This window comes from Cebidichthys violaceus, unplaced genomic scaffold (assembly GCF_023349555.1).
Source record: "Cebidichthys violaceus isolate CVI_PGR_0920_01 unplaced genomic scaffold, fCebVio1.0.p SCAF_29, whole genome shotgun sequence".
Taxonomy (NCBI): Eukaryota; Metazoa; Chordata; class Actinopteri; order Perciformes; family Stichaeidae; genus Cebidichthys; species Cebidichthys violaceus.
The window spans coordinates 823129-849648 of record NW_027176472.1 but is presented as its reverse complement, the minus strand read 5'-3'; the positions used below and the strand labels follow the sequence as shown (position 1 = coordinate 849648).

The 26520-nt window shown below is 39.0% G+C and overlaps 1 protein-coding gene across 2 annotated transcripts in view; it reads right to left on the bottom strand.

The window, feature by feature from the left end:
* Positions 1–25975, bottom strand: part of st3gal8 (ST3 beta-galactoside alpha-2,3-sialyltransferase 8) — a 26553-nt gene extending 578 nt beyond the window's left edge. Inside the window, exons 1-9 of one of the 2 annotated variants that reach the window (XM_068722312.1) lie at positions 25904–25975; positions 13178–13566; positions 12327–12438; positions 12098–12236; positions 5812–6005; positions 5545–5724; positions 4556–4601; positions 3920–4039; positions 1–3469 (exon numbers count right to left, since the gene is read on the bottom strand). The exon at positions 1–3469 is cut by the window's left edge and continues 578 nt beyond it. In XM_068722312.1, the coding sequence (XP_068578413.1) occupies positions 3302–3469; positions 3920–4039; positions 4556–4601; positions 5545–5724; positions 5812–6005; positions 12098–12236; positions 12327–12438; positions 13178–13328 (1110 nt within the window). In that variant the 5' untranslated portion in view covers positions 13329–13566; positions 25904–25975 and the 3' untranslated portion in view covers positions 1–3301. Of the gene's footprint in view, positions 3470–3919; positions 4040–4555; positions 4602–5544; positions 6006–12097; positions 12237–12326; positions 12439–13177; positions 13567–25903 lie in introns of both variants that reach the window. The other variant, XM_068722311.1, reaches the window with a different exon arrangement.
* Between the last annotated feature and the right edge of the window lie 545 nt (positions 25976–26520).

The following is a 26520-nucleotide window of genomic DNA, read 5'->3' as shown; positions in this document are numbered from 1 at the left end:
TTGACTCGGCAGTTTAAAGAGAGACCATTGGACTTGTTCCAGACAAACCGGGTTAAACTCTAAACTGCAGCCGTGTTAACGTCAGAGCAACGGCCTCCAGATGAAAATTCTGCATTTATAATTCGTTTATAGAGGGCTTGGTCTGCCTCAAACTAAGTGCTTGTTGGATCGTCTAAAACCTCTCTTTCCAACAGCTGCATCTAATCATATTTGTCACCATAAAGACAGATTTGTTGGACGGAGCTCCGGGAAGCGGTGGGAGGCAGCCAGGATGATGAGGCTGTTCAATCTGCCGTCCAGCGAGGCTGTTCGGAACAACTAGTAACGCTTCACATTAGACGTTGTACCGACAAGTTTGTTTGAAGCAGACTGAGCTCTCTGCGGAGCTATTTCACACTGGAAAGTTGGTCTGAATCTGGAAACAAAGCGGCAAAATTTGGGTTTTTATTAACCCAATTTGGCTTGAAAGTGGTGATCTGCTCGGTGTCTGCCCAGGCAAAAAACAATTAGTCATCCCACTGGAAACCTCGACCACATTTGTGGCATTTTTAGCAAGAAAACAAGAGAGAAAAGACATTTGAAGGACTCGCTGTGCGTGTTAGCTACACAGAGTTTAGCGACACTATTGGTGACTGTATAGTAACGACATCATAACCATACTGACATCATGATGACTCGTTTAAAAAGGCACAGTTTCTGAATACGAGGCTGAAAGTGTCAAAACAGTCAATCAACGGAGAAATACACAGTATTTATGTTGCACCTACACCTGCTATATAATCAAAAAAGACATGGAAATCTCACTTAGTTGTACTTTTTGTGTAAAGTTAATCTCAAATCTAAAATTCAGTAAGATTGTAGATGCATTTAGTCGATAGATGTGTTACTTTGTTTCTTCCAAATAGTAACTACTTTTACCAGCAAAAACACGTCATTGATATACAAGATGCTGCTTACTAGTGCGACAGGTCAAACAGCTAAAAAAAAGTTCCTTCAATGCATCGGAGGATAACTTCTACAAAGTCAGGAGCTACAGTGTGCGATATCTTTCTTAAAAATTTAAGATTTTGCCCTCTGTGGTAATTTTGAAAACAAAAAGGTAAAAACCAATTAAAAAGTGACATTTGAAAGAAAAACTGTCGAAATCCCAATTACTTGTGTGAAAGATGGACGAATTAACTAATTATTGTTTAAATACGTTCTAAAAGCCAAATGTTACCTTCATCATTTGCATATTTCATCATCTACCATGAGGGTACGATCCATGTGCAGGCCAAAACTTATGCTTGGAGCGACACGCCGATATGTTCTTTTTCCAAACACAGAAGTTGTGGAGTAGCCATCGTGTAAAACATGGTCTAGGACGGACAACCAAACTCAGATTCAGACTCAAACTTTCTCAGTATGAAAACGTCCTGAAACGAACATTCAGATGACCGTGATTGACAATCAGCAACAGTTTTTGTACATTCACAGCACAGGTGGGACAGCCCGCTGCACGCTGTCGTCTCCCTTTAACAGGAAGTCCAGCAGACAGACTGACTACTCTGCTACCTGCTGGACTGGTCAGTCTCTCTTCATTCATATGGTTGGTTGTTATTTTTTGGTTGGACTTACATTGCACTACAATTTCCACTCATCCATGCAACACACACACACACACACACACTGGTGGTGTTACTGATTGTTTGACATTGTCCTTGTTAAGTTTTGTTAAATAAATCTTAAGATAAAAGTCGTGCAGGGTCTCCTCGTCTTTGTTGCTCCCATCAGCGGTGACTCAGAGGAGTTACATCACGACTTTCCATGAAGTGCGACAGTCTGCAGCTGCAGCACCAAATTACATCCAAAGTCATTGTTGTAGAGTTTAACTTTACCGCTTACCATTAACGTTTTTCGCTACTACACATACAAAAATCGCCCTGCTGTAATCAGTGAAGTCAACTGCAAACCTGCAGACTGTTGAATCATCATGGACCACATGTAGAAACTCACACAGTCTCCTTCAGCTCCATATATGGTCGAGACAGAACCGGCTCACATTCCAAAAATGTAGCCATGAGAGTAAACTATAAAACATCGACCCTTAACCAGTTCAAATCCAGATCAGGACGGATTACCTTAAGTGTCCGTTAAGATAAATGGATGGATTATAAATGATATAAAATATAAAATGTCTTGTAACCTCGTTGGACAAGAGAAGCAACAAAATGGCCTCTTTGTGCCATTTCTTCTTCAGGGCAAAGTGCTTTCATAGTACAAAAAAAGAGGTTATACCTGTAAAATGTCTATAAATTCAATAGAAAATATTTTTAAAAGTCTGTGGTTGTTTCCCGCTTTAAGCAAACATTTTGTGGTCAATCCTTGCAGTTGCAGACAGTCTGTCTGTTTAAATAGTGGAGGGTCCCAAAAACATGTTCAAGTTGAGCTGGAACTCATTTAAACCAGCAGGAGTCTGCACAGGAAGGATATCTGAGCTCCGCCCACCAGGTGGAGGTGCTAGGTTTTAGCTCCACTCACCCCCAAAAGGCCCCGTCCACAGGTTAATCCAGGTGCGTAAAAATGTGGCTGTCCAACAGCGGCTTCAGTCCGCTATGCCTGGATGGCTGACTTAAGGCAGATATGATGATTTTTACACAGGTCTGATTTCCCCAAAACAAGCTGGCAGTTGAACACGGTCCACTGTCGCCTCAAATTGGACAACAGCTGCGTGTGCCGACACCAGTCAATCAACCAGACTCAGCTGGATACCAGACGAGGTGTAGCTGGTTCTTGGTCACAAACAGTTCAGTGGTGAATGATCTGCTGGTCAGGAAGTAGATTGGTCCGTCAGTCAGCAGGTCTGTGGGTCTGTCTGTAGGTCTGTAGGCCAGTCAGCACGTCTGTAAGTGTATATGTAGGTCAGTCCCTCTGTCTGGAAATCAAAAAGTTTGTAGATCAGCTGGCAGGTCAGTCCATCAGTCTGCAGGTCTGTCGGTCAGTCAAACGGTAATTTGTCGGTCAGTCAACAGATCTGTGGGTCTGTCTTTAGGTCTGTAGGCCAGTCAGCACGTCTGTAAGTCTATATCTAGGTCAGTCCTTTAGTCTGTGGATCAAAAAGGTCTGTAGGCTTGTCTGTAGGTCAGTCCATCCGTCTGCAGGTTAGTTTGGAGGTCTATCAGTCAGTCAGCAGGTCTGTAGGTCTTTCTTTGGGTCTGTATGCTGGTAGGCCCGTCTGTAAGTCTATATGTGGATCAGTCCATCAGCGCTGTAGGCCTGTTAGGGGGTCAGTCAGTACCAGGTGTGTAGGTCAGTGGTTGTGTCACAGGTGCAGACTGATTTTGCCCTCCTTGGCGAGCTGTTGGATGATCTGCGTCTCAAAGTCGGCGCTGTGGACTCCGGTCTTCCTGAAGGCTCCAGCATAGCGATTCTCCTCCCAATAGTGATGCCAGTTACCCTGCTGGTCGGCGCCGTAACCGAACACAGACACCTGAACACAGACAGGAAGTGATGCCGTGACGTACTGCAAGACACTACTTGACCAAGTATGTCTGTCAGGTCTGCCACTAAATGTGTCCTGCTTTTGTACACTTTAAAGTGAGGTTTGAAGACTTCTATTCTATACAGTTCTATTCTCATGATGATCTTTTAAGAGCAAAGACCGTTTGGAAAACTCTCCGTATCCGAGGTGCATTCAGGGATACTCGGACAAAAATACTAAAACATGGATATGAAAGAAGGATGTGAATTTGGTCGTTTAAATGTCTCAGTGTCCCTAAACGCACCAACAGAGCGAGTTTGCTTAACAGTCTTTTGCTCCCTGCTGCATTTTAATAATTAATTACTACAAACTTGAGTTTGACTGAAAATAAATTGACTAAATGTTTGTTTCCTATGTTGGTGTCAGAGATGAAGACACAGACCCCCCTCCACCCCTTACCTGGTCACAGGTGTGCAGAGCGAAGATGATGGCCAGCATACCAGTGGACGGGTAGCGACCGTGACCCTCAGTCCATCGATCGTTAGCATATTTAAAGAACGCCGGGTTCACCACCAGAACCTGCACACACACACATACAGTGTTAACATGGTGATATGTTCAATGCGTTAGTGACTATTGGCTCTCTGGTGGTTTTCACATATTTTGCAGTGAAGTGTTTAAATAAGTACCTGCAGTTTGATTTCATAATTATAAATGCATAATCTGAAAACAGCTGAAGTAACAGAAAAAATATTTGTAGAAAAATAATCAAATTTCTTTAACTGAGGCAGTATATTTATATTTGTTAGGGTTAGCTATATTGTTGTAAAGGAAAGATAATTTGTAAAACAATAACTGCTATGAGAATATTTGCGTGTAATAAAATCAAAATGTACAGTATGTGAACTAAAATTTACTCATTACACCTTTAAATGAATCAATGCACACATATTTAAACCAGAACTGAAACTAGACTGAACCAGGAAGTCAAGACTTTCTCTTTCTTGAAGCAAAAAAAGAATGAAAGTGGAGGCAGAGCGCTATAATAACATCAACAGACTGTAAACAGAGAAGATGATGGAGCATTTATTTTACCTTGTCTTTATCAGCCTCCACTCGGTCTTTAACCCTCATGTAGGTCCTGAACACACACATAGAAATAATAACAGCTCATAATATAGTTCAAGCTTTGCCTATTAGAATATACAGTGTTTATGTTTCTCTTTATATGTTTGCACGTATGTAATTTAATGTTTAATATATATATATATATATATATATATATATATATATATATATATATAAAACAAAAAAAAGGTTCACATTTTGTCCTGCCTGATGTAAATATTCGACTTGTTAATATTCAGGCATATTGTTGAGTATATAAAACATATATTAATTTTTTATTTGACCTTAAATATGCTGTGCAGGTAAACAGACTCAGGTCTATTTCTGTAGATATGTAACATTTTGAGTAGACATTTTAAGCTGTGAGGTATGCATTTATCTACTGTATGTTTACATTAGTACAATAAACAGATTAGTATTTTTATGTAAAAATACATTTTTACAAGTTTTTCTATCTGGTTAAAATTCATATAGTATATATTTATAAAGATGCATTCATATATCTGTGTTCATAGTAACATACAACATTTCTGTAAAATATATATTGTTGTATACGTGTCTTTGTTGTAATACATTTTTTCTTTATGTATATTCCCTCTTTTTTTTCAAATACATTGCTGCAATCTTGTTTTTTTATTTTTATTTTGAGTATATTCCCATATCTTATATTGCCGAGTCTGATGTAAATGCTTCATATGTATATTTCAACTACAGTATGTTACTATGTTTATATTTGTTTCATGTACATATTTCTTAGATTTTTCAAATACTTTTGTTAATGTTTTTTGGGTTTTGAATATACAGTTTAAATTATTTTTTTTTAAATGATTACCTTCATTAAGGTAGAATCTACTGCAGTTGCATTAGACTGCATCAGTTTATTAGAAACACCTAACTGAGCGTATTTCTCTCTATACTAGCTTGATTTTGAGCACATTTGTATCTGTATTTCATACATTTTGACTTGGCCGGTGGACAGCGCGCTGGTCAGCCACTCCAGGTCTCTGAGTTTGAACGGAAGCAGGATGAGGCCGACGCCATGAGCAACATCCACCGCGCTCTCCGGGTACAGGAAGTGATATGTTGTCCGATTCCCAACATCTTTCTCAAATCCTCGAGTCACCGCCTTGTTCATCCTGTGGAGGAGAAAGGTAAAGAAGAGGAGGATGATGATGATGACGATAATGAGGAAGGTAACATGTGCGTGGACAGTGAACACGTACCGGAATACAGAATTATGGGAGTCGATCAGGTTGCCGTTTCCTGACTGTCGCAGGTTGCCGGAGTTGCCGACCACCGCGCAACTACGGCAAGTGGAGGGGAGGGGCCTGAAGTCCACCGTGGGCGAGGAAATTACCTTAAACATCGCTGATATCACTTCCTCTAGAGACTCGTCGTTACCAGCACGCTGAAGACTCTGTGGAGAAATGGAGCATATCACAAATATTTTTTGAATACAGCTTTATTAAGTAGAGATCCATAAAAATACACTTTCCAACAGCTTGTGAAAAAAACATTTTATTTTAGGCTGTAAAGGTTTTATACAGTTACAGTATAACTTCAGCTGGATGTTAGCGTATACAGTGTACTGTGGATCAGACTGATGATGTTAGCAGCCACCCCCCTCTGCCACCACCCCCCTCTGCCCCCCTTTAATCTACTAATGGTTTCTGCAGCAGGACATAATCTATAAATGCAGGAAAACGACTCAGACATTTGGCTCTTCATCCAGACAGCTGACAGTTACAAAATCAAATTTAAGACTTTTAACATTTCTATTTTCTGTAAAGACAGATTTTCATCAATGGTCTGGACAATTTACTGAAACACATTAGATGACCATCGTCCAGGATATTACAGATTTATCTTTTGGTCTTCCAATAAAAATCTGTGAGATTCAGCTAATTTAACAATTCAAGTTGTTCCATCAATTCAACCCTGACAAGTCACTTCCAGTGTGCAGCCTGCAATCGTTTTCTGTAAAACACCATGTTACTAAATGTAACTGAAAATCTTTATTTACTATCCATTTTTAAAATGTGTACAAAAAAGTCATAGTATACTATGTCATAAAAAAAATCATAATACAGTATACCACAAAGAATGTCATAAAAATGTTATAGTAAAAATACTTGGAAAAATAAAATATTCCAAAAAAAAAAAAAAAGTTATAGTACAGCCTATATGATAGAAAATATAATAGTACAAAATGACATAAAAACGTTATGGTATAGTATGTCATAACATTTCTTAAAAAAGTCATGGTATTGTTTTTGATAATAAACAATCATATTATAGTATACCAAACTTTTTATTTATTTTTATATCATAGTATTGTCATAGTAGTGTCATAGTATTGTCATAGTAGTGTCATAGTATGAAAAAGTCATAGTATAGTCTTTCATAAAAAAGTCAGATTATTATATGTCATGAAAAAGTCATAGTATAGTCTTAGTAGTCTTATAGTATGCCAAAAATGTCAAAAGAGTCATGGTATAATGTGTCATAAAAACGTTGTGTGTGGTTGATTGCTTCAGTGGAGACAGGTGTGCCGAAGGGGAAGCAGCGCTTCACCAGCTGCTTCCCATCCCATAATCACCACTTCTACAAAGACACAGCTCTGCCACATCATCATAGTTCCTTCTCAGTCTGTCTGCGTATCAAGCCATTCTTGTTAGATACTTGATCATGTCCGTTTCTATTCACCTGTTCAGTAGCCCTTTACTACATAGTTTAGTATGTGATAAAAATGTAATAGTATAGTATGTCCTAAGAATATAATAAATAGTCATAGAATTATATGTTTTTAAAATGAAATGAAAAGTGATAGTATAGCATGAAAATATCATAGTATAGTATGCCATTAAAAAATCCTGATAAAGCATGCCAAAATAATGTTATGGTATAGTAGGCCATAAAATAAACATAGTATAGTATGTCGTAAGAAATTCTAAAAAGTAATATTATTGTATGTCATGAATAAAGTCATTGTATAGTATTTTATAAAAATTTTAAAAACGTCATACTAAAGTTTTTAGAATAAAAAGTCATAGTATAGTATGCCATTAAAATGGCATAAGAAGTCATGGCAAACAATGTCAAAAAATCATAGTACAGCATGCCAAAAAAGTAATAATATGCCAAATAAAAGACATAGTATAGTATGTCAAAAATGTCATTGTACAGTATGCCAATACAAATAAAAAACTCATAATATGTCATAAACATATTTAAAAAAAGCCATAGCACAGTTTGTCAAAAAATATCATAGCCTAGTATGACGTAAAAATGTCATAAATGTCATATAATAGTTTTTCATTTAAAAAGTCATAGTATATTGTGACATAAAAAAATCATAGTATAGTATGCCAGAAAATGTAATAAAAAGTCATAGTGGGTGTGACGACGCCTCCCTTCCACTAGGGGTCGGTGTCCTGTTTGCTGTCTCATTCTGTCTTTCAGGTTGCTGCTCGTCAGCTGATGAGCCACACCTGAGCCTAGCGGGGATGCCAGCTATAAAGACTCAACACCAGGGGCCTGTTGTTTGAAAGTAGAATAAAGACATCCAGGATAAGTGGGAAAGCCAGGTTGGACAAAGTCTCATAAGTTCATCCTGGCTTAATTGGTTGTTCGAACACCAAGCCAGGCTGAGGAAGGGCGGCTTTGTCAAGCCAGGTCTAACTAATTTGAGTAAGTGCGCGGCCACGGCTTTCTTCAGTAGACCACAGAGATTGATCACAGATTCACTGATGAGACGACAGGTGTGGACACTTTCCTCCAATGAACAGCGGATCTGAATGCTGACGTAAGGTGACACACCTCTCATAAAATGAAGCGCCGCTGCTGTCTTGAAGTTTGGAGATGGACTGATTAAATGAGTAGTGTAATTAATTACAAGCACCTTTGCAAGTGCATTTCTAATTACTGTAATGACTGCAATAAAATCAGATTTGAGCTGGCAAACAATATGAAGGGTGTTTATTTACAATGACGAACACACGAATAGGCCCCAATTATGAAAAAGAACTATCGTAATAGGCTAACTATTTCTTTTTTTAATTTGATCATGTTTTGTTTTATTTCTTTTTTTTTAAAAATAATAATTTAGCCTTCATGTTGTTTGTTTAAAAACGAGGCCAATGCGTAGCCTTCATCAGAACATGGAATGACTGTATAAAACACATTCATTTCTGATCAGCGCAGCCGCTGACTCCAAAGATAAGACAACAGAATCAACTAAGCTTGGCATTTAGCCTGGTCTGGAGCAGGCTAGCTGCAGAGAATAAATCACCATGGTAACTTGACCAGGATAAAGTTATCCAGCTTTCGAACAACCGACTGCAGGCTAAATTCAGCCAGGATAACCAACATATCCCGGCTTAATCCCTTATCTAGGTTTCGAACAACAGGCCCCTGGACAAGGATCTCATCTCTACCTTGGCTGACACAGCTGCTGTTTTGTTTTGGTTGTTTCAGACATCCACACATGCTGACATTACGATTACTGACTATCCATGTTTGTTTAGTTTACATATTCTTTAAATAAATGTGTGTATTTATTACTTTTAACTCGTCTGGTCTCCCATTCATGTTGCAGTAGGGTTGTAAGCTACTAACTTGCATGACACTGCACAAACACAACTTATAGTTTACCACATCACTTAGTTAACTATTAACTTGCATACCACATGAACCACACATGCTGCAGTGTGCAGTAGGAGTCTCAGGTTCTCAGGGTCCAACTACTCGGACACCACACAGGCTGTGCAATGCTCTCATTACTGGGTCCAGAATTACCCAGAAACATCTAGCACATGACCATCACCACAAAATGTCAAATAACAGACAGAATAGTATGTCAAAAATGTTATTAAACTATCAGAGTAAAGTATGCCATTAAAAATAAAAGTCATAATATAGTTTGTCATAAAAATGTCATAGTATATCATGGCAAAAAATTAAGTCATGCTAAAATAAGTCAAAAAAGTAATAGGTTAGTGTTTAATAAAAAAAAATCATAGAATAGTATGCCATTCAAATGTCAGAAATTCATGGCAAACAATGTCAGAAATACATGGTACAGCATGCCGAAAATTGTCAGAAAAGTAATAGTATAGTATGCCAAAATAAAAGACAAAAATGTCATTAAAATATCATAGTTAAGTATGCCATTAAAATGTCATACAAATTCATAGCATAGCATGCATTAAACTGCCTGTAGGAAGAATGAAGATCTACGAGTCTGTCCATTCTTGGTTAAAGACTCTGGTCTCTCTGTCCACATTTCTCTTCTTAGAGAACACCATGTGAAATAACTTCTCTGACTCACATACTTCTACGACTGTTGGGTCTCTCTCCCATGTGTGTGTGCAAATGTCACTGGAGTTGCGACGCTTATAGGAATACACATATATGATTTACAACGCATGTAATTGGTCTGTGTGTTTCCTGGGCCGCTGAACGAGTGCCGTAAAGGCTGGAAAAGCTGTGCCGGTAAACATGGAAGCGCTCTGTTAGAATTTATTAATTATCGGTTTCACTAGGTCCGGGTCTGCATACAACGGCGCTTGGAGCCGTGGTCCGCCTATTAGTGACCCCTGGTATAGTATGGTATAGTATACCATAAAAAAAAATCTTAAAATAGTATCTCATAAAACAATGCCTGGCCAATAAAGCAGATTCTGACTTTCGTATAGTATGCCATAGCAAGTAATGAAAAAGTCATAGTATTGTATGTACAGTTGTGGTCAAAAGTTTACATACACTTGTAAAGAACATAATGTCATGGCTCTCTTGAGTTTCCCCGTTATTTCTACAACTCTGATTTTTCTCTGATAGAGTGATTGGAACAGATACTTCTTTGTCACAAAAAAACATTCATGAAGTTTGGTTCTTTCATGACTTTATTATGGGTTAACAGAAAAAGTGATCAAATCTGCTGGGTCAAAAATATACATACAGCAGTGCTAATATTTGGTTACATGTCCCTTGGCCATTTTCACTTCAATTAGGCGCTTTTGGTAGCCATCCACAAGCTTCTGGCAAGCTTCTCGTTGAATCTTTGACCACTCCTCTTGACAGAATTGGTGCAGTTCAGTTAAATTTGATGGCTTTCTGACATGGACTTGTTTCTTCAGCATTGTCCACATGTTCTCAATGGGATTTTAAGTCAGGACTTTGGGAAGGCCATTCTAAAACCCTAATTCTAGCCTGATTTAGCCATTCCATTACCACTTTTGATGTGCGTTTGGGGTCATTGTCCTGTTGGAACACCCAACTGCGCCCAAGACCCAACCTTCGGGCTGATGATTTTAGGTTATCTTGAAGAATTTGAAGGTAATCCTCCTTCTTCATGATCCCATTTACTCTCTGTAAAGCACCAGTTCCATTGGCAGCAAAACAGCCCCACAGCATAATACTACCACCACCGTGCTTGACGGTAGGCATGGTGTTCTTGGGGTTAAAGGCCTCACCTTTTCTCCTCCAAACATATTGCTGGGCATTGTGGCCAAACAGCTTGATTTTTGTTTCGTCTGACCACAGAACTTTCCTCCAGAAGGTCTTATCTTTGTCCATGTGATCAGCAGCAAACTTCAGTCAAGCCTTAAGGTGCCGCTTTTGGAGCAAGGCCTTCCTTCTTGCACGGCAGCCTCTCAGTCCATGGAGATGCAAAACACGCTTGACTGTGGACACTGACACCTGTGTTCCAGCAGCTTCTAATTCTTGGCAGATCTGCTTTTTGGTGGTTCTCGGTTGACTCTTCACCCTCCTGACCAATTTTCTCTCAGCAGCAGGTGATAGCTTGCGTTTCCTTCCTGATCGTGGCAGTGACAAAACAGTGCCATGCACTTTATACTTACAAACAATTGTTTGCACTGTTGCTCTTGGGACCTGCAGCTGCTTTGAAATGGCTCCAAGTGACTTTCCTGACTTGTTCAAGTCAATGATTCGCTTTTTCAGATCCATGCTGAGCTCCTTTGACTTTCCCATTGTAGCGTTTGTGGGCGTTTGTATCCAATGAGCCCCATTTAAATGGCCTCAGAGAAGTCACCAGCTGTAGTCACTCATAATCACTCACAAGAAGTTAAGAGGCCATGCTATGAAGCTCATTTCATTGACACAACTTTCTAAGTCACCAAAATTGCTAATTCATGTTGCTGTATGTATATTTTTGACCCAGCAGATTTTGTCACTTTTTCTGTTAACCCATAATAAAGTCATGAAAGAACCAAACTTCATGAATGTTTTTTGTGACAAAGAAGTATATGTTCCAATCACTCTATCAGAGAAAAATCAGAGTTGTAGAAATAACTGGAAACTCAAGAGAGCCATGACATTATGTTCTTTACAAGTGTATGTAAACTTTTGACCACAACTGTATGTCCTCATAAAAAGTCATTGTATAGTTGACCGTAACAAAGTTAAAATAGAGTATGTCATCAAAAACATCATATAAAACACAAAAACAAAATTATTAGAAATTGTACAAATCTTGCTTTTTGTCCTTACCAGCCACCATCTGATCGCCTCAGGGTCAAAGTTGTTGTTGGCGTCTTGGAGGACGGGCTGCTGTTTGGGGTCGTAGCGTCGGCTGAACCAGTCGGATCCTCCCAAGTCAGAAATACAGGACTTGGTACAACCACACGACCTGAAAGAGGACGACACAGAGGAGTGACATATGGACAGAAAAGGGAATCATCGGAGTCCATGACTTCCTGGATGTTACCGCGGGTCATACTGGGAGTTCTCTTCAGGCTTCTCCTTGGCTTCAGGTTTGATGGTGTGGGGAGGAGGGGGGGTCCTGGGAGGGTCAGGGATCAGATCAGCAGAAGGCGGTGTGGGTTCAACTACTGCAAACCCAAACAGACTGAGAGTCAGAGAACATTGCATCATGGGAGGTCTGCTAACACTGTTAGCATCTATATGTGATCAAACAATGCTACAACTCCTAATACTACTACTGATCATAGTATTGCAACTACTTACTAATAATCTTGATAAAACCATTATATTATCTCTATGATACAATCAGAACACTGCTACTGTTATTACTACTACAGCTAATAGTAATACTACTGCTCCACAGTTGATCTTAATGATACAATCACAACTCTACTGCTGCTACTACAGCCACTGTTATGCTGTTACTACTACTAAAATTAAATTGTTAATTAAAGAAACTTTTAATATTACTACTATTAGAGCAGCTACTCCTCACACTATTAACCAACACTACTACAACTGCAGCTACTACTACAACGAGTACTACTTCTACCACTAATACTACCTCTGCTAATACAATTGCTGCTACAATTGCTATCAATATGACTACTACTGATACTACTTATAACACTGCTACTAGTTATACTAGTGCTAGTAGCTGCTTCTGACAGTTTTGAATAAATATGCCTCATTTAAAAAAAGTTGGAAAAGAAGTTTAGCAAAACATTATGGACAATCTACTTTTTTACAAATTTAACATAAACGTAAATTTGGTCAAAACTGTTGTAGAAACTGATTTTGCTAAGTTTAGTCACATGTTTGGTTTGAGATCTTCTGACCCCAGTGATGATGACATCAGCTCCTCACCTGTCTGCCTGCCAGTGGGCGTGGCCCAGCTGATGGGCAGGGCTAATGACAGAGGCAGGAAGTGTATCTTCTGGATGCTCTGACTGGCGAGCATGAGGAAGAGGATGGCAGCGATTATCACGGCAACGCACAGCTTCCTCCTGAACAGCATGGCTGAACGGATGATGAGCTGGCGGCAGCAGGAAGACACGTGTGTCGTCGTCGTTGTTGTTGTTGAGCTGTCAATCAAACGTTCAGCCTGCTATGTCAGCATATTTGGACTGCGTCATCTGGACATTTTCGACCATTCTGTCATCTCTTCACTCAGCTTCATCTCCATGAAGCCTGAACTTTCGGTCCGGTGCACCGCGCTGCTTTCCGATTGGTGGAGACAGGATCTATGGTCACACCTGGTTCAAACAGAAAGAAACTGTGACATCAGTGTCATCAAAAATAAGTGGAAACGACTTTTTTTTTTGCTTAAAAATGAATTATTAACATTGTAATACACAACAAAAATAGATTTGTGTAAAAACACTAAACTTTCTCCCTGTCGCTGCAGACTTTTGGCACTAGTCATTCTGCATCTAGAGACACAGACATAAAAGAAATAGCATACAAACATATGTCAACATTTCAAAGGGAATTGTATCTATAACAAACCAATTATTATTTAGAACAAAACGGTTCCTCAGTTTTTAAGAGTTTCGAGGTAAACTAGTGTCAAAAGTCTGCAGCTACAGGGAGAAAGTTTACCGTTTTTACACAGGCATTATCCGTAAAGAGAAATAACATCCAAAACAACTATGTAAACTAGACAGTTAGCCATAATTAATACATAAACTATTAATGAGAAATTATGTATAACAAAATGTACACGTAAAAACGATCATCCATAACAAACTATTTAAAAACAAATGATCTGTTACAACCTAATTACAACAAACTATGTATAACAAACAATTTAACAAATTATCTATAACAAACTAATCATGACAAACTATTTATCCATAGCAAACTATTTATGACAAACTATTTATCCATAACAAACAATGTGCAAAGCAAAAACATAGATAAGATCACCAAAGCTTTTCTTCCCTCTGAGGAAACTCCAAAAACAGCAACAACAGTGAGTTCAACCCAAAGAACAGGAAGTCTGCATTCTAATCATGTTGATGATGATGATGATCTTTGAAGAGTTTATTCCTAAATGATGACATCATCTACAACCACAGCAAACACACTGCCTTCTACCACGAAAACCACAGGAAGAGGAAGCGACAGAGAGGTCTTCCTCTTCCTCTCCCTCTTCCTCCCACACACCAACCTCTCCTCTCCTCATGCAGGAATGTCTCCCTGCAGACAAACTCACTCTCTGAATACCAATCAGATCTGGATTCAGTTCAGCTTCTCCTGTTTCAGCTCTCGCTCTCCTCCTGTCTGCTTCCCTGTGTCTCTCTCTCGCTCACCGTGTGTGTGTGTGTGTGTGTGTGTGTGTGTGTGTGTGTGTGTGTGTGTAGTTAATAGCCTTGCTTTCCCATTAACTAGCAGCTCTAAAGCTCCTTTCAAACCTGCACATTGTTACACAAATGTGATGTCTACTTCACATGTTGAGGAGGTTGGACCTGCACTGGACCTCTACCATTTCTGTCACACTTTCAAACGACCCAAGTGTGAACTGAATGTGTCACAGTAACATAAAGGCTTCTGCAGCACACAGTTCAACCCAGAGAGAGAGAGAGAGATTTAATACATTTTTAGTCGGATCAACTTCACTACCTTGAATTTATCACCTCCTGTGCTCTGGTGAATTTAAATCAGCTTAATAAACGGTACAGCAAACTGAAGGAGAGTTGAATTTCAGGAAATGATGGTGATTCTGGTGTTGATACAAATCTCACCGTGTGAAGATTTACCTCTACATTTTGGAAAATACACTTAATCACTTCCTTGCCAAGAGCTACAAGAGATGGACAAGACTCTCATATATTTCAGTTTAACAAATGCACCTCTTAAAAGATCACAAATTAGCATGTTATATCTTCCTCCTGAGGGACACGTGAATGACCGGCATCGCCATCCATAGAGCAACGCCACAGAAAAGTCGGCTTCTGAACATGAATGTTATATTTTGATGCAAGATATTCATTTTCGCCCCGGCTTGATGCGATTTAACGTCTCTACATATTGTATCTCAAATAGGGTTAGCTAAAGAGCAATCTGGCTCTGACGACGGAGAAGCCTCTGGAGGTGAGGGGCTACATTTCTGGGGTTCTCGTATAGCCAACGGATACCGGGACCGGGACTTAATTGTCCATGTGCCGCTGGTCGTTTACGGTCCGATTAGCAACTGGAGATGTGAGACTGGAGTTGGAGTTCAGAGACGATGTGTTCGACTGGATTGTTTCACAAGTGGCCGGTTTGACGAGTTCCTTTTAAACCAATAAAAAGCTAAATCATCGTCGGACGATAGCCGGAGGGTTCCCAAGGTTGCATTTTGGCCAATGCCTTTGCCCTCCACACAGACTGTTTACCTGCATTCAACCAAAGACTGTTTGAACATGAGTAATCAATACGACTCAGACTACAAAACGGCACCAAAGAGCCTCCAACGCCAAAATCTTGTCCCATTACAGAATCTGTTTAGAGACATTAGCTAGCTTTTTTTTGTTAGCTTACTGCTAAGACCCTAAAATGTACTACTACTACTACTACTACTACTATACAACTACTGTAATCTTTTGGTGAAACAAGACCAGAGCAGACGAGTCAGGACAGATACTGACACCTCAACACACTGACACATTTGTTCATGTTCTATATATTCTCCCCAGGCGGAAAAGTTCGCGGAAAAGAAACGCTCTCAGAAGGAAAAGTTGGGACAATTACCAGATTAGATTAACCAGACTGTGTGTCATGTTGACTGTGCAAATGTGTCCTGGTACAAAAGGGCTTTAACACAGAAATAGTTCAGAACAGAGTGACCAGCTGGATGTGAAAGTCCACACAGAAAACAGATCAATACCTCTGTTGAAAATCAATTTGTGGAATGAAGTCCGTCACTAAAGACAGTTTTCAGCCCTTTTCAGATCCAGAAAACACAACATTGTGGCTCCACCAAGCTATTTAAGTGACAGAGCTGGTTTTCAAATGTTCCTTTCAGCTTCATTTAGACATAATATGATTAAATCACGAGTTGAGACTTCCATTTTAGTTGAATCACTAATGCTTTCGTTTTTTACTGTGTCTTTGTACACCGAGGAGCGCTGAACTTTATTCTTGTCTCAAAACCATAAAAACTAAATTCGTCATTCTTATCCAGGCATAGAGGAAACAAGACAACCCTGTTTGCTCACACGCTGCATCTACAGCGTAATGCTGAATATTCATGTGTTCATCCACGCAGGTGGCTTGAATGAAAGCTGAAAATATGAAGGAGGGAGACGGCCGGTCCGATTAATATATTCTGGTGTTGCGAGGGTCAAATCGGCTCATTCAGTGTTTCCTGGTTTATTAAACAGATGTTTTATTTTCTTTGAGCAAAGCTGTAGTACAGAGAACGTACAAACAAGACATGTGTGCACCTCAAACTTTTTTAAGTTCAAATAGCTTTTTTCACGAGACGTCAACATATTCTACTGTGCATTATTCAAATTCCTTCACCTCTTGAGAAGTTTGATTAGTTTCAAGATAACAGAGTTGAATCAATTTAACTTGTGTCGTATTGAAAGTGGTACAGAAATGTTAGATTGTCGGATTATCCCTGTATATTGCCCCAGGAGTAATTACGATACACAATTTTATTGTATGCCGCTGATCTAAGCATAAAAATGCAAGTACACCCTTTTAAAAAAGCAACAAACCTTTGCATCAAGGATGTCATTGTTGTATCTTTTTACGATGACAATAAAGATCCTTATGCTTTCTTCTTATATCACAAAAAAATAAAACTTTAGGACTTTAAAGTCCTCAGATGGACACGAATCATGAGAACAAAAGAATAACAACTGTGTTAGAAAATACCGTATTTTTCGGACTATAAGGCGCACTTAAAATCCTTAAATTTTCTCAAAAATTGACAGTGCGCCTTATAATCCAGCGCGCCTTATGTATGGTTACTTGTTGTGCTTATTGATTGATTTTATGTGGTACAATGCGCTCAAAAATCTGCCGAAATGTGTAAGTACGACTTTGGTAAGCAACGAAGCCGCTCCGCTCAATGGATATTCGGAGCATTACGGTACGCTGTGTCACTACCTGATCGGCCCCGTAACAGGAATGTAATGTCTAAACTAAAAGTCAAAATCGATCAATAAGCACAACAAGTAACCATCGGTCGCAACCGTCGTCCGAGCTTTCACGAAAGCTGGAATCATCACTGAACAGCCAAGTACCGATAACAGCAACGAGACTGACTCGGAAAATGACGAGAGGGATTCGGGCATTCTTGATGCCGAAATCGCACAGCTGTTTCACTCAGACACTGAAGATGAAGAATTCGATGGATTTGTGGAAGAGGAATGAATCAATAAGTGAGTGTATTTTTCTGTACCGGTATTTGTTGTTACAACTGAGTTGAATAAAGTTTGATTTACCGGACTGTGTTGTTTAGCTTAATGCGCCTTATAATCCGGTGCGGTTTATGTGTGAACATAGACACGTTAATTCACAGTGCGCCTTATAATCCGGTGCGGTTTATAGTCCGAAAAATACGGTACGTAGTTTCTTTGATTAAAAAGTCAAAAAGGTACAATAGCGGCATATTAGCGTTCATGTTTAAACGTAGTGAGTGTTAAGTGTGATGGAGTAAGAGGGAGACGAGTAGAGTTTAGAGGACAGAGAAGGGTTATCTGTTCGCTGAGTCACAGTGTCTGCATGTTATTTTAGGGTCTTGGGTGGGGGGCGGGGGTTAAAGGCCACATGGTTTCCTGTACAGAGAAGTACCAAGCACTGCCTTCTTCCTCTCTCGCTCTTTCTCTGCGACCTCTGACCTCAGTGTTGACACCAGAATGGAAACCAGCTGCTCCAGCTGACGGGAGTACAGCAACGAGGTGGAAAATAACGACGCCACAGAAGAAGAATGGTGTCAGTTCTCATACTATGCACCAGATCAAAACCTATTTTTACCAACTTACTTAAGTTTGATCCGTTCGCACAGTTTGATGAGACGATAATTAGACTCTGCTGTCTGTTAGACTGTTAGCTTTTAAATTATTATTTATTTGCCTTGGTGAAGATGAAGCTTTTTTTCTTTAAAATTTTCTCATTAACTATATTTTAATTCAAAAGTGGTTCTTTAAAAAAAGATTCAAAAGGTTCAGTTTGATCAAATAGCATAAAACATATTCTCTAGCTTTCACTATCATGGTATCTTACCAGTCGTAGTTGTGGTTTTATTTGTCCAGGATAGAAGATATCTCTTGTTATGTTCTGTATTTCTACCCAATCACAAGAGATCCAATAACTTTCTGTCCTGTAACATTTGGGGACATCAAACTTTCGGCACTTTTTTGACACCAACCCAAATGACCATTAATAATTGTCAAATCCTGAAAGGTGACGTCATATTTCTGGTAACATTCATAATTTTGTTGCTTTGTTCTTTGATCACATAGTTCATGGTTAAAACATGCTTCGTAAGGCTTTTACACACAGGGCGCGATGAACAAACAACACAAACCGGAACTAATTCATACCGGCCGCGATTACAAATTTATGACACTTCTAAAAAAGGTTTGCAGACAGACGACCAACAGAGATCCTATTGACCCAGAACAGAGTCTGGCTCTCTGAGGTAAATTGTTTATACAGGCTAAACTACCGTCGGCTATTTTATTGAGTGTCCTTTTAGCTAAATCCTGTACTCTTAAATTCATTTGAGTTCCCGCTTGTAAACAGTTACACAGTGTATATGTCTAGGGCTTTTATTGTGAAAGGTAAGAATGGAAGGAGTGGATCTGGTACAAGATGAAATGAGTAATAAACGTGATTGGTCCGTGCTTTGATCTTGTTCCTTGATACTGAAACTCAGGTATTATATCTGAACTAATATTTCGAAAATCTTTGAATGAGATCCAGCCCTAAACGTTTCAACATCACCACTTATTCCCTAAGCCAATGTGTTGGAACGTTGCAACATCACCATTTACTCCCTAATCCGATGTGTTGAAACAATAAAGCAAACATAAACACATAACTGTCCTGATGCTGATTGACGGAACACATTCGTACATTAACACTGTAATCTACAGCGCATTTAGTCAGTTAGTCCGACTCTACTGTGCACATCCTCCACACTGAGCCATGAAGGACGTGATCACAGAAAAGTCCCGAGGAGACGGAACTCACCGTCTTTTAGTCAAGTTACAGACATTTAAACTGCTTTGATGTTATAACAAGCTGAAGTTGACAGTAAACACAGTAAAGCAGCTGAGTGGTTGGGGGAAAACCCCAGCAACAACGTCTCTTGAAGGAGCCATCAGGGTAAGAGTCACGATGAAACACAAATAACTTCATGGATACATGTCACTGGATCGTGAGACACATGACAAATACCCACAGTGGGGTGAAGTTCATGTTTGATGAGCTGTGAAAACACAGAACAGTCAAACATGTCCATAAAAATAAGGGGAGTAAAGAGCAAAACAACAACAGAAAAGACCAGTTTTTGTACGTCAAAAAAACGGAAATATGTTTAAAACAAGTTTGGTTTTAGGAACTGTTCGCTGAAGAATTGCAGAGATGAAGCTCCACAAAAACAATGACTTAATTAAAAGAAGTACAGTTAATATTAAGTTTACCGTCTACTGTGCACGCGTCGTGGGTAAAGACTAAACCAGGATGTAGATAACGGTAAATAAGTTGTTGCAGACCTGCGTAATCACGTGTTCAATTTATTGTCCTAAATAAATATGTCCAACAGATTGTGACTATCTTAAAACAAACATAATTCTGTATGTAATGGGGACGTCTAAAAACGCTCTGTGCACCTGCAAATCACATAAACTGTTATCAGCCAACAATAGATCATGGTATCATTAAGAAGATTTGTTTTACATAAACGTTCTGTAAATTTATTGGGGAAACGTTTATGGATTAAATAGATCACTTTTCTGCTAATTCAGCTAATGAAATACCTGACAAATCAAGATACTTCACCACCAGGCGTTCACCAACTTAGTTAGGATTCATCCTCTGGGGAACATGAATGTCTGTACAAAGTCACATGATATATAGCAATAGTCGTTATTTTCCCAATTACTTGTCTTTAACAGGTCTCTTAACTCTGCTGCTGACGCTGTTAATAAATGATAGACTTTCCTTTATGGATCGAGCTGGACTTCATTATAGGACGCCTGGGGCCGGACGCGTAGCGGCTTTATTGGGCCGTTAATTATGCAAATGTGCAATTCTCATGAGAACGCACTCATTTAATCACAGATGGATCCATGATCAAACACAGTTATCTGAAGTTAGGAGCTTTTGTTGAATCTGACGTGGCACACATGTACGAGCCCACCACTTAAAAAAAAAAAAGTAAGAGAAGCTTATGATAAGACTCCGAAAATGTTCTTACATGAGGTCCATTGTTCTTTAAACTTTCATGTCAATAAAGCGCCCTTTTAAATTGAACTGAATATTAAAAAGGAAACGAAATCACCGCGGTATTAAAAGGATATGACCAAATCACTCCACCCTGTTCAACAGTGAACTTTAAATTGGAACAAAACGACAACAACACAAAAGCAATATCCACAACGCTGTCTTTCTATGTCGGACAGACTTCAGGTTTAATTCTCAACTCTGCATGGATGATTGTTTTAGTTTCCGTGAAGACGGCAGACACAGGACATTGTTATTTCTGTCGAGTGTCGCTGACCTGAAGCCGAATGGAAAATGTGTCGAGCTTAAAGCTTCAAGTGGAGCTGCGAAAGGGTAAATGTAACACACACACACACACACACACACACACACACACACACACACACACACACACTTTTAAATACACACAGAAACACACTTCCAGTTACAATACTGACTCAGACAGACAGTCAGACTCGTACGCTGTCTGAGCCTCTGTAATATTTGTTCTACTTTATTAGAGTGTCCTCGTGGTCCAGCTGTCTGTAAAGACAACACCCACTTCCTGTCTGAGGGATCCCTCCTCTGCTGCTCCTCTGACGCATCACACTTTTCCCCCCTATTAAAAAGGTTTTTTGTGGACTTTTTAAATACCGAGAATCGATTTCTAGAGATTAAAAAAAGGCTCATATGATCTGAATGAACTCTGTGATTGTGACCTGTAGAAGTAAAAACTGACTGGAGTCTTTAACAATCCGTTTCTGTAGTTCAGATTTAGATTCAGGCTCTCTATAATTATATCTCTTTCCAAATAGAGGGGAGAAGGTTTGACTCTCAGCCCACACAGCCTCTCTATCTATAATTATGTCATGTATCTGGTTTCAGTTGTCGCATCATACCTAAATATCATAAACACAGAGCCCCACCTCACACCAAGCACTTTAGGACTAATGTTAACACACACACACACAGAGAAGCAATACAATATTTTTAAAAAGTATTACAATGGAAGAGTACAGTGAAGTACAATAAGGATAACATGTTCCAAAGACCAAGTATTATATAAGTTTTATGATATTGTCAAATGTAATAATATCAAAATAGACCAAATATGTTGTCTTGTGTCAGACTAGAGCAGCAATGATTGTTTTAGATAATATTTGATCACCTTGGATGGATAAAAACATTACATTTTTTTTAACTCTTTTAAATAATCAAGTAATCATTTTTCAAACAAACCTTCAGATTTCAGCTTCACTAATGTGACGATTTGTAGTTTTTTCCGTTGTTTACGATTGAAAAGTGAATATCTTTGACTTTTGGTTGGACAAAACAAGAGGACGTCACCTTGGACTGTGATGGACATGTTTGTCTATTTTTTTTATATTTTATAGACAAAGCGATTTGTCGTTTAATTAAAGAAAATAATTGACAGATTGATCTGAGACTGTAAATATATCAGTAAACAGAAGAAGGCATCACTATACAAGCTGCTACCAGCTAAGTTAATAACTGTGAGAGATACTGTATAATAAAGAAGACCTCAAATAAAATAATATTATAAGAAAATATAAAAAAAATACATGTTATATAAGATAAATGTTAGAGTAGAGTTAAGTCTAAATTGACCCCACAGACAATGGAAATATTACCAGTTTTATTAGTATTTTACAGTATGTGATTCTATACAAACACTTTGAGAATATTACAGGAGACAACAAGGAAGTATATTAAGGTGCAAAAGACATATCATGGGAATACTGAAGAATTATTATATAAGTACTGTAAATATTTAATACCTCTCTGCTCTGTTTGTTGTGCGGCTGTAATGCTAAATTGCACCCTCATTGGGATCAATAGTTTGATCTTAACTGTGAATCGATACACTTCATCTTATCAGGGAATCAATACATTTTATCTTAAGTGTTTTTGTAGGAAATGTGTCGGAGATTAAATTTCAAAAACATACAATACAATCTAAAGAGAGCAGCTTGAGGAGCACAGAGAAAATGTAATATATAAAAAAGTACAAAAAGATGGATAGATAGAAGTATAGGCTAACCACTGTCAGCAGAGAGCAGCTGGGTACAACGAACAGAACAAATACTGAAGATAAATTCTAGAAATGTCTGTGAAGATTTACTGCGACGGCCCTTTTTCTTGTGCTGCTGTTGTAACAGTTCTTAAGATCAATAGTTTGATCTTATCTTAAGTGTGTGAAAAAAGTGTAGAAGACAAACTACTGAGAGGGTACAACAAACTGTGAGTATCTCAGAAAACTGTGGATGTTATAATGGAGTCCTTCAACAAGATAATTACAGGCTTCCTAAAGAGGAATATTACAAGATAATTATACAGTAGAGCAGTAAATACTAAACTAAAGAAAGAAAAATACAGTACACACAAAGTATAATTATCTTCATTATGAGCTTTAGGGGGAAATCCTCGCACTTGAGGAACGAATTATAGATTTAAGGGAAAATTTAGATCTAAATCTCAAACAGTTGGCTGGTTGACTCTAAATCTACCAGCCACTCAATAGATAAGCGTTTTTTTGAGCTGGTCAAGCAGCAACTTGCTAATTTCCAACCCCCTGACTCACTAATCTCATACCTAATTAAAAAAACAAACAAAGTCTTCACTGATAGACGTCAACGAATAGACCGCCCACGTAAAGCCTATTCTAACGGTGTTTTCACACTCGACATTGGTGTTCATTGCCCTGTTTCTTTTTTATTAGGAATGAAAAACAATTCAAGCTTTATCTTGCTTTATCACTAAAAAGGAATTTCAAACATTTGTGAACAGGCATTTATTAACGAGCCTGAGAAACGGACTCACTAACGGGATATTTTAGACAGCCGAGAAATAAATGTTCTTTCTCGATAAGGAAAGCTTAATGTAAATTGTTAATTATTTCTTTGACTGATAGTGAAGGTAATCCAGCAAATTTATGGAAAAATGTGAATTAATTGAACCTCAAACCTGCCTCAACACTTTCTCTCAAATGATCATCTGAAATCTGACAAACAAGAAATGAGCGACGTCCTTCATCGTCATTTCATATCGGCCAGACATATTTTAAGAACTCAAACCATGCTACCATAGTTAGTAAACACAAGTGAGCTATAACAAAAAATCTGCCCCGTACAGTTGTCATGAACGAGGATATTATCTACAGAGAACAAAAACATTTTTGTACCAGGCTGTGAACATGTTTATTTCTGCTGTAAAGTTAGGCATTTTAACATGGGGGGTCAATGGGGATTGACTCGCTTTTGGAGCCAGCCTCAAGTGGCCATTTAAGGAACTGCAGTTTATTGCACTTTTCTGCACCAAAGGTTGCCAGTTGACTAGGATCAACTACACCATAGTCTTTTACAACTTGCCGCTCCTCTGATTGTAAATCCAGTAACTCATTTTTTTAACTTGTGAATTATTTCTGGGACTTTTCCCCATTGTATGGAAATCTGCCCAAGAGTGTCAATTATTCAAAGGGGGAAATGAAAGCAAGGTAAATAATTACAGATGTCAGACTACCAGCTAACGGATATTTTAGGAACCAGAGACCCACTGTAGAAGTAACAGTTAATCATAGGAGCACTGTACAGTATGTGGATGGTAGTCGCACTTCGTATAACAACTATAGGAGGTTACATTCAGGTCACCAAAGACCCAACAGACAAACACAATACAACATGTGTAGTTGTTAGAGAAAGTAACGTCAGAGACAGTAGAGATCGAAAAGTGTCCGATGGCATGCCACTGCGGTATATACCGATATCTGGAGTGGTATGTTACTGTTGTTCAGCGATATACCGATATCTGGAGTGGTATGTTACTGTTGTTCAGCGGTATACCAATATCTGGAGTGGTATGTTACTGTTGTTCAGCGGTATACCGATATCTGGAGTGGTATGTTACTGTTGTTCAGCGATATACCGATATCTGGAGTGGTATGTTACTGTTGTTCAGCGATATACCGATATCTGGAGTGGTATGTTACTGTTGTTCAGCGGTATACCGATATCTGGAGTGGTATGTTACTGTTGTTCAGCGATATACCGATATCTGGAGTGGTATGTTACTGTTGTTCAGCGATATACCGATATCTGGAGTGGTATGTTACTGTTGTTCAGCGGTGCATACCGATATCTGGAGTGGTATGTTACTGTTGTTCAGCGATATACCGATATCTGGAGTGGTATGTTACTATTGTTCAGCGATGCATACCACTTCCTTTTCAACGGCATATACCATTTCCTGAAGGAAGTCTATTGTCAGACAGACACACCAGTGATGCCACGATTGAACGATGTGAAAATAAATACAACACAAAAGTGATCGAATGAACAAACGATTTATGTCTCAGTGTGTCTGCCCTGCTAAAATAAATGATTAATACAAACCAAAAATATTTATTTATTTATTTCTTCATAAATATAATGAATAGCATGCAAACAACTGAGTGACTAATTATACTAATTACAGGCGTTAAATAAAGTTAAAATAGACTGAATGGGCTACAACAGACTGTAGCCACAGCTATGTACAATGCTCCAATACGATGATTACAGGCTACCAGCTAACGGGTATTTTATGAGCTGTAGAAGTAACAGATAATCATAGGAGCACTGTACAGTATGTCTCACTTCGTATAGAAACTGGAGCAGGTTGTGGTCACCAAAGATCCAACGGACAAACTATAGAAACACATTACATCATGTGAAGTTTAGACAAAGTAACGTCAGAGGGACAGAAAGTCTGACGACAATTTGTCGCCGCGGCCCCCCCCTCTCTTTCCTCCTCTCTCTTTTCTTATCGCACTCCACCATATTTATCTTTAACAACCTCAACATTCAACGACAAACAAGAGAGGAGCAAACCCGAGAACGACCCGCAGCAAAACCAGCTGAAATCTGCATGAAGCTTGGCGGAAACTTCCCCGAAGTTTTCAAGTCTTTAAGTTTCCCCACACATACACACACACACACACACACACACACACACACACACACACGCACACACTTTGAGCTGTACCCGGGTCCACACACACACACACACACACACACACACACACACACACACACACACACACACACACAGTGACCTGGTAAACAGCCGATTTAACGGCACAAAGCTCAGAACAAACCGAGGAGGACTCACATGAAGACGCAGCGTCCGGATGGTTTTTCTTCTTCTCTTTGTGAAGCTGCAGAGTTGTGGGGGCATGATGATGATGCAGAAGAGCTGAGAGGCCCCGCCCACCGGGGGAGAGGGAAGGAAAGGGGGGGCACAATGTGGGGGAGGAGGAAGAGGGGAGTGTACAGATGTGTACACGTGTTTCGCAATCTTGGCAGCGTCTCCAAAGTAAATAAATTAAATTAAATTAAAAAGAATTCAACGAAGAAGAAACACTGACAGATTTCCAAAACAGTTTTAATTGAATGACGCCTAACGGCAGTTTACAATAAATCACAACTATCAATCAACTGGAAAAAAGAAATAAACAAATAAAAACTGGATCACATAAGGAAATTATTTTGGTTAGTCAAAACTCTCAATTAACTGATCATCGCTGTACTCTAGATGAGCCTCGCCTTCAGTTGGGATTCAAACTCACACAAGGGCGTATAGGTCTGCGTATGGACGGTATGGAACATGTCCCGTGCCAATAATTTAGCAAATTTCTCGTATAACATTTGCATTATCTTTAAAGTGGAAAATACGCAACAGAGAGAAAGAGAGAGGAGCAGACACTACATAGCCAGAGAGACAGAGTT